The sequence below is a fragment of the Myotis brandtii genome, unplaced genomic scaffold, assembly GCF_000412655.1.
Source record: "Myotis brandtii unplaced genomic scaffold, ASM41265v1 scaffold902, whole genome shotgun sequence".
In the NCBI taxonomy this organism is placed as follows: domain Eukaryota; kingdom Metazoa; phylum Chordata; class Mammalia; order Chiroptera; family Vespertilionidae; genus Myotis; species Myotis brandtii.
This window is the reverse complement of record NW_005371709.1, coordinates 1,656,031-1,665,669: the sequence shown is the minus strand read 5'-3', so window position 1 is coordinate 1,665,669 and position 9,639 is coordinate 1,656,031. Positions and strand designations below refer to the sequence as shown.

At 39.4% G+C, this 9,639-nt stretch overlaps 1 protein-coding gene across 1 annotated transcript in view; it reads right to left on the bottom strand.

Moving 5' to 3' along the window:
- The window catches only part of HPSE2 (heparanase 2 (inactive)), a 530,799-nt gene that overhangs the window by 202,618 nt on the left and 318,542 nt on the right, over window positions 1–9,639 (bottom strand). Inside the window, exon 4 of the mRNA XM_005885371.2 lies at window positions 2,209–2,382. Coding sequence (XP_005885433.1) covers window positions 2,209–2,382 — 174 coding nt within the window. The remainder of the gene's footprint in view (window positions 1–2,208; window positions 2,383–9,639) is intronic.

The following is a 9,639-nucleotide window of genomic DNA, read 5'->3' as shown; positions in this document are numbered from 1 at the left end:
CCCCCCCCCAAGTGCACAAATTTTTGTGCACCGGGCCCCTAGTCCTATATAATAAAAGGCTAATATGCAAATCTACCAAACGACGGAATGACTGGTCTCTATGACATGCACTGACCACCAGGGGGCAGACGCTCAATGCAGGAGCTGCCCCCTGGTGGTCAGTGCACTCCCACGGGGGGTCAGGGGGGGCACTGCTCAGCCAGAAGGAGGGCTCATGGCTGGCAAGCGCAGTGGTGGTGGTGGGAGCCTCTCCCACCTCCGCAGCAGTGCTAAGAACCCCTCAGGGGATGTCCTAAGTGGGCAGTCGGACATCCCCCGAGGGGTTCCGGACTGCGAGAGGGCACAGGCCGGGCTCAGGAACCTCCCCCTCCCCCCCAAGTGCATGAATGTTGGGCACCGGGCCTCTAGTATCTTTATAAAAGAAAGGAGAGGGAGATTCAGGTACACAAATACACAGGGAAGAAGGCCACAGGTCAATGGAAGCAAAGATTGGAGAGATGCTGCTGTGCCAAAGCTAGCTGGCATCTACCAGGAGCTAGGAGAGAGGAATGGAATAGATTCTTCCTCAGAGCCTCCAGAAGGAATCAACCCTGGCAATTCTTTGATTTCAAACTTCTGGTCTCTTGAACTGAGAGAGAATAAATTCTGTTGTTTCATACCATGAAACTCATTATATTTTGTTATGACAAGCCTAGGAAATGAATATAAATGATAAAAAAGGAAAGTTCATAAATATGGTTCTTATACCAAAAAGTAAGAAAAATGTAATGTTTAATAATAACAAAATAGCTAAATGAAATAATTTAGGGCAAAACCCCCTCTCCCAGTTTTTCTTAACTTGGTAGTTCTAAAGGGCAAGGAAAGTTCTAAATCCAGCAGCTCCACTGCTAGAGGGAGCTAATTTGATTTGGAATGAAGTACATGCTCCAAGAAGACTAACTTGAGGTTTTGATAGTGATAGGGGAAAGATATAAACCAGCACACTTGCAAGAAATTTAACAGGCGGTTTGGGGAATAAGACAGTCAAAGTGGGCCTTGATAAGCTCACAGATACTCCTCATAGTCTGGAAGGCTGTGCATGCTCAGGAGAGACTGGAGAGGGCACTAGCTATCTATGCATTCGTAGATGAGTGCGAAACCTAGTACACTCATAAAGGAGACATGAGAAGGCATGTCAGAAAGTAAAAGTTAGTCAGACTTGTAAATTGCCTAAATTTTTATTGTGTTCCCCAACCCACATACAGATCCACTGGCAAAGGATGGAAGCCTTACTGGCTCAATTAAGCATAACCTCTGATCAATCATAGTCTCACCATTAGCCTATGTTGACTAAGGGAAACCCCTAGGAAGCTGGCCTTAAAAATAAAAAAAAAATTTAAAAATAAAAATTTAAGAGATATTAGCAGTTACATAATGCAAGGGAGGCAGATTCTACAGAACTAGTGCAAACAAACAAAAAGCAAAAGCAAAAATAACCTCTGAGATGGAGGATTTGGAATTCAGGGTTGTCCTAACCTACCTGTAAGTATAGTTTCAACAACAACAAAACAAATTATGAGATGCAAAGATATAGGAAAGTATGAACATATCAAGAAAAAAAAGCAGCAAATAGGAACTCTTTCTTGGGGGCCCAAATGTTAGACTTAGCAGATAAGAACTTCAAAACTGTATTATAAATATGTTCAAAGAACTAATTTGTAATAGTTGCAGCAGGCTTCTCAGAGCCTTTTTTGAAATTTATGTTTATTGTTAAAAGTATTATAGATGTCCCCTTTTCCCCCCATTGCCCCTCTCCACCTTTGAGAGGTGCATATACTATAGAGCAGTCCCCAAATATATTTGAATTGTTATAAAGGTTATCTTGTAGGACCAGTGTTCCATAGAACACACCCTATAAAATGCAGCTCAGACTGTGCAGACAGGTTGTATCTGACTTAGCTTCAATTTGTTAGTTATGAATCACAGATGACATTTTCTCCATATGTGGAATGAGTTAACTAGCGATAACTATATATGCAAATGGTGTGGATTCACTAAATCTACTGCCCTTTATTATTTGGTCTTTTACTATTTTCAATGCAGTGGCCAAAAATCTCAAGTGTTTTCAGGCCCATACACTAGAGATGGTCTAATTGAGATCATATCTGAGGCCAACTTATTTTTTTACCCTTTATCTTGTCAATTAAAGCAAATAACAACCTTACTTACCATTACCCAATTCCCAAGAAATGTTGTACTTTTTGCTGGCGCTGTACTTTAATAGGCTCAGGGCACTAGAACTGTTCCAGGAGTTATTGGGATTACGACGCATTGCGTTTAGAGCAAATATCAGGTGGAGTCCAGAGCAATCAGCAAAGTTATAAAGTTTGTCTAGAGACCTGGCTGGGAAAAAGCAGAGAAAGGCTTGTAACTTTCAAATCATCATTCCAACAAAAGGAAAATATTAGCTACTACAAAAAGCCTTTCTATGAGTTTCTTAATAGGAATTACACAGAGAGGCTTCTAAAAGCTACTATTACCTTTTGGTTCAGTATACATTTCAAGGTGATTTTAGAAAGCAGCATACACAATTGTAGATACCATGAAAAGAAGAAATATCACCCAAGGATATTGTGAAAGGGTATGATAGGAGGTAGGACAGATACTATGCTCAGTGGGCCTTGGGGTTTAACCCAGTTCTGAGCAGAGGACTCTGACCTTCTCTGTCCTTGGGCAATTCCAGAGATTCCCTGAGACTTTGGAAGGATGCATAGGAAAATAAAAGTCATCCTAACACCAAAATATTCACTGTTGAATTGAGAACTGACTTAAATAATCTTCTACTTTACAATACCCTCGGCTCACTAATAAGATCAATGCTGTTTTCAATTTCTCCAATATAATTCAAACCCAATACATATCTACTGGAAATCCAAGTTACAAATCTAAACAAAAAAAGTAGAATTGCATGAGATTAAAGAAAAAGTCTGCTCAGATCACATAAAAATCCACTAACTTAAAAGGATTTAGAACAATTAGGTCAGTAACTGAACAAGAGAAAACTCACAAGGATGATAATTAAGTAGGTTGCTCATAAAATAATTTGAACATTAAAAGGTAAAGAGAGGTCTATTTTGATGTCTTTTAATATTTATGATTGTGCCACAAAAGTTAAATTATTTTGTCAGAAAAATACCATTCAATTAAATAATATTTTTTTCATTAAAATTATCCATAGTTGCAACACAGCTTATACTTTGTTGGGTAAACAATGAAATATTTATTTTCATAATTTTTTGTTTCATTTATAAACTAAAATCCCAATCGAACTTTTGCATAAAAAATTAACATAAATGACTGATACTCTTTTTCGGTAGATTGATTCCCTTTAAATGGTCTTTTTGTAGAACTACAGCAGGTCATCAAGAAAATTATTTTGTTCGATGTTGTTTTGTTATAACATTGATGAGATGCCATAGGCACTTAACTCTTGTTTATATAAATTAGCCTATGGTAAAACTGGTTTCGTTATATGTAGTTTCACTTAAAGACACAGAACCTATCAGTGACTAAGTGAGGACTTACTGTAATTATCTCCATATAATGAGGATTTCCTGTGTTTATTTCATGTATATTAGCAAAACAAATATATAGCAAACACAAAAACATATCAAACCTGTAATTTCATGGACTTGATGGTTTAAGACAAGGCAGAAGGTATTTACCAAAAAAAAAAAAAGTGTGAATAACAATATTAGATGGTTTCCTTAACATGCCCAAATTGAGAACTAGAGTTCTAGAAATTTTGGAAATGCTTTGCTGAGGATAAATTGAAGTCCAGCCTCCTTCATGAAGTCATTCCTGAACACACCAACCTCATCTGAGTGCCCAGTGACATCTCCTATGACATTGTCTTACCTTGGGATTTGCCTCTTGATTTTCTCATTTCCCTAGAATAAATGGCTTGTTTCCCAGTTACACTGTTAAGTTACTTAAGGCTAATTCTGTATCTCCTTTTTTCCTTCACAGCATCTATCAGAGAGCAATTTCCTGCCTCAAAATTATGCTGAAGAGTTCTCACAACCCAAATCCTTTTAGTTGCAAGTACCAAATCTAGTAAGAAACTGAAAGGTCCCAAAGAGAGATCTAATAAGTATTATTGCTAGCTCAAGAGATATATCTAGAATTTATTAGAAAATTACATGTTTGAATGGAGAGCATTTAGTAAATGCTAATCTTTGTTGCAACATCTGCTGAAAGGTCCCATATTTAAGCAAGCCCATGCTTAAAGATGAGTTTCTACTCTCTCCACCAGATGGTGCCAATGCCTCTATGTCCTATAGTCAGGTTTCCTGGCTTCTCATATGAATACTAGAGGTCTGGTGCACGAAATTCATGCACTCGGGGGCGGGGGGGATTCCTCAGCCTGGCCTGTGCCCTCTCGCAGTCTGGGAGCCCTCTGTGGATGTCTGACTGATGGCTGCGTTCGCCAGCAGTGAACCTGGCTTCTGGCTGAGCAGCACTCCCCCTGTAGGAGCGCACTGACCACCAGGGGGCAACTCCTGCATTAAGCATCTGCCCCCTGTTGGTCAGTACACATCATAGCGACTGGTTGGTCCGCCATTAGGCCGAAACCAGCTCTCCGACATTCCCCAAGGGGTCCTGGATTGAGAGAGGGCGCAGGCCAGGCCGAGGGACCCCACCGGTGCATGATTGTAGCCAGAGAGGGACGTGCCTGGACCCCCAGCAGCAAGCTCACCCACTGGTTAGAGCGTTTGCCCCCTGGTAGTCAGGGCATGTCATAACAACTGGTCGACGGGTCGGCTGTCTGCCCCCTGGTGGTCAGTGCATGTCATAGCAAGCGGTTGAGCGGCCTTAGCATATCATTAACATATTACGCTTTGATTGGTTGAATGGCCGACTGGATGACCGGACACTTAGCATATTAGGCTTTTATTATATAGGATTACTCTAAGGAGCATTGACTAATGATGTGTTGAATAAGTTTGGCTTCTACTTGGGCTTCCTTAGAGTTTTATCAAGAAAAGTCATTAAAATTTAAGAACTTTCTACCCAGTAAGTCATTCCAGTATTAACCCCCAGCCCCTAAACAGGCCCATTTCCACTACATTTTGCTCAGTTGGGTTGGGAGTGGGGTTGGGGCAGCTGTCTCAGAGGAATGACTTCAAAGTATTAACTAAGTTCTGCTCAAGTGTGACTGATCTCTACATTTTGTTGTTCATGTGATTTTATAATCTGTTCATATTCTCATGTGCTCACAATTGGAATAAACTGATACTTCTCTATTGTACTCAGCATCAATTTCCCCTTTTGGAGTCACTGGCAGTGTTCTCCAAGAGCTAAGGGGAAGGATTATGTGTCCAAGTCCTTAGCCACATAAAAAAACAACAACAACCAGCATTTTTATTTAAAAAAAAATCACAAAGGGGTTTGCCTTTTTTTCCATTTTAGAAATGAATAAAACAAATACACCATGTCTTCTCTGTGATACCTGCCTGTGCTTGGTGAAGAATTTCTCAAACACTAGTTTGATCAACTTTGGACCACATTAGAATGCCCCATCATTCCTCCATAAACACATTATTCCTTGGCTTCCTGCTGTCCTAAGCTTTTAATCATTTCCTGGAATATCCTTCTTTCTCTTTTTTTCATTCTTCATAGCCTAGATCAGTGATGGCGAACCTTTTGAGCTCGGCGTGTCAGCATTTTGAAAAACCCTAACTTAACTCTGGTGCCGTGTCACATATAGAAATTTTTTTGATATTTGCAACCATAGTAAAACAAGGACTTATATTTTTGATATTTATTTTATATATTTAAATGCCATTTAACAAAGAAAAATCAACCAAAAAAAATGAGTTCGTGTGTCACTTCTGACACGCGTGTCATAGGTTCGCCATCACTGGCCTAGATCAATGGTCTCATCTGTGCGGTCTTCTCTGACTCCTTAAAGTAGAGACACTGGGACTTCCTCTCCTCTGATCTCTCCCAACTATTAATCAACTCCTGTATCAGCAATAGCTAACCATGCTATCATTGTTTAGCTCTGTTTTCTGCTCTAATGGCAGACTGGAGCAATTCCCAACGAGAAGGTACCATGTCTGCCTTTTTAGCATCCATTTCAGTGTCTGATACACAATAAGCTTTGACAAATGTAACTCATACAGTTGTTCTTTAGGCCCATTCAATGCCACTTCTAGACAATCTGTCTGCACCCTAAACATTCAACCTCAATTATCATTATTCATTGTAGCAAATTCCCTCTAGATGATGTCTGTTACTCTATGCTGTTACATACATTCAAATAACATCCACATTGTGTTCGGTATAGAATGAGTAATACAGAGGAGGCATAGGTTATTAACCAATAGAGACTGGAATAACAGAGGAATTTCTAGTGGAAGCTAGAAAAGAAATGTAAGAATGAAATAGAGTAAGGTGAACTCTGAACCAACTCTGCCTCTTGTAATTCAGAAAGAAATCATCAGTTAATGGGAAACCATTTGAATTACGGAGTACAATCAGTAAGGGAGGGGGCATTTTAATTGCAGCTATTAACAGAGAACAGTTTAAAATTGCCTAGGAGGAAAACACAGCCACTTTGCAAAGAGTGAAAATATCTCTAGGCTAAGAGTGAATTTTAATATAAAGAGAAATATCTCTGGTTTAGTCAGGGCAATGAAACTTTAACTAGGTTATAAAGAAATCAGCATAAATGTCTATAATTTGACTGAAACTATTGAAGGATAATGAGACTTGAGAAATGTCTATGAATAAAAATTGCAACACTATCAGAAGACTCTGGGCTAGAGACCAAATGACTGCAGTAATCAATGTTACCAGGTTAAGGGAAAACTAAATGCCATTGAATCTCTGGGCCTCTGGATCCCATCAGAAGTCTATCTAAATGGCGACAGGAAAAGGGTAAAAGAGACACTGACATTAGGAAACAGGCCAGGATTGTTTTTAAGAAATGTGCCCTTAAGACAATTATTTTAAAAGATGCAAACAGTATTTTTAGAGGCTAATTTGGAAATATCTATAAGAATTTTAAATGTTTATTTCCTTAGACCAAGAAAGCCCACTGCTAGACATTTTTCTCTATATATATATTTGAAAAATCTCTCCAAGATATATGTACAAATATTATCTCTACAGTACTCTTTTTAACAGCCAATAACCAAAAGCAATCCAAATGCCTATCAAATGGTTACTGGTTAAACAAATTATAAAGAATCTATGTTATAGAAAGACATTCCAATAAAAAACGGGAGAAGGTTAGAATAAACCCTGTGGAATTGGATTAGATTTGGAGGTATCAATATAACTCATGGTTTTTAATATATATACAGATGGACAGATATAGAAATATAGATGTATATATAGGTGATACATCTATGGATATATAGATATAGATATAGATATAGATATAATAATGTCTACTGAGCAAGCCTGGAAGTAATGACATCCCAATATCAATGAGCACACCTAGCACCCAAAATTTTGGTTTCTAAATACCATTCTCTAATTAAAGGAACCAGGACTCCTTGGAGAAATGGCTGGTTACCAGAAATAGGTCAGAGAATACAGAAATAGGCCTAGAACATTTGATATCAGAAAGTAAGCAAGTGCTCAAAAAATGATAGAGACATTTCTAGGAGACTTAGGAGCCAACTTAAATGAGCTCCCAATGGCTAAAGCTGAGAAAATTTGAACAACACAAATAACATTGGATTATAAAACACAGAACAATATAAATACACAAAAGTTATCTTGTATAAATAAATAATTGCTTACATAAGTAAAAGGGAGAAAAGGAACAGCTGTTCCTCACAGAATACTAATTCATAAATGTAGAAAATGGCATTAGGCAATGCCTCAGTAGAAATTGTTGCAGTCAAGACCATTGATGGATGCTAAAATTATTATGTCTCTCACAGACATTAGACTAGTCTGAAGGCTTTCTTTACCTTTGCCAACTTCCCCATCCCCAATCAATCTCTAGCACACCTAATCCTATCTTTGTGTCTCTTGTTGGCATATAGCAGGAATGGTTCAAGGAAGCAGGCAGTAAAATGCAGATCTGGGACTGGTTCACTCACCACCCAGTAAGAAAAAAACAAAACCATCTTAAGTGTGGTAGAAGGGTGCTAAAGATTTCACTGGTGGTAACTTGAAAACATAGCCAGGTAGAAGGATGCAGCCACAATAATTTAAAAGATATGAGTATGGGGTATTCCAAAAAGACGGCAGGGTTGCAGATTATTGCAGAAATATATTGAGGCCCTGAAAAAAATAATGAGAAATTAAGGGTCATTAATAAGTAACTAAAGCTAAGTGTGACAGTCAGAGGACTTCTCTGGTTATTTATAAAGGTGCCCTTATATCTTGTAGTGTAAGAATACACATAGCTAAGCAGAAGACAGATCTGACAGTTCCCGAGCTTCAGGGACATTTGAATGGTTAATCAAAAAAAGGTCTGTTGTGGTACTATCAAGGCTCTGGTTGGAAAAACCTAGTAATCTGAAAAATGGGATGGGGACATCTGGATGGATGCCACAGATGTTGGAGCTGAAGAGCCTCCCTGAGTCCAAAGGGCTTACAGTGTAGCCCACCCTTCCCTAGGAAGAGGTAGCATTTGCCCTGTGCTAGAAAATAGTAGAGAAGCCTCTCTGCAAGACAACAGGTGCCCCCCTCAGGAACTGTTGCACCTCCTCTCCTGGCACCTCTTCTCTAGTATTACCCAGTTAAGGAAATGAATAGACTATGTGGTCAAGGAGTTGTGAGAATTAGCTAGCATGTAACTATAGGAGCCAGGGATGTACTCCTGGAATCAGACTTTGAAGATGCCTGATCAAGGGACCCAGGATGTAAGATTGGTTAATCAAGAATTCATTGGCTTGGGGTTGCTTTCTTGGGACATGGGATTTAACATCCTAGCAAGTATCCCAGGGGCTGGGGCAAATCCACTGCCAGGATAACATTTAGCATCCTAGATAAAGTAATGGCCATGCTGAGCAAAGTAGAAATGCTTCAATTGCCCTGGCAGATGGTACAGGGAGGAATAAAAGAGACTGAGGGAAGTGGCCATGTTAAGATGGATATATTTATAAGGCCAGAAAACTCACCAGAGGGCTGTGGTCCAGGGGAGAACCCAAATGACACAATTCCACGAAGGCCAGTATGAATGTGCTGGCAAGAGAGGCACAGCATCAGTAAGAAGTTCAGTATTGGCTCATATGCAGCCAGGTTTGGGCTTGTCAGTAACCAAGAGGATGGGATGATGATAAGGGCCAAAGCAATAGAGGTCAGTGGTGATGCTTAAATGCAATAAGCCAAAAGGCTGCAATTCCCATAATGGCCAGCAAGATTAGAGGGGCAGCCAACGGGCTTGATCAGCAGGGAGTTGTGAAGATGGTTAATGGAGCATGACATCCTTGGGCAAATAGATGGGTAGCCACAGGAGTGCTACGTAAAATCTATAACCATGGAAAGATAAAAATGAATGAGCAGGAGGCTGAAAAGTCCTAATCCCTTGCTAGTTCTTGGTCCTGAGCCAGTTTTCAGGTCCAGAACCCATTAACTGAAGGCATGGCCAGATCTTCAGGAATAACACTGTAAATATATATATATATATAT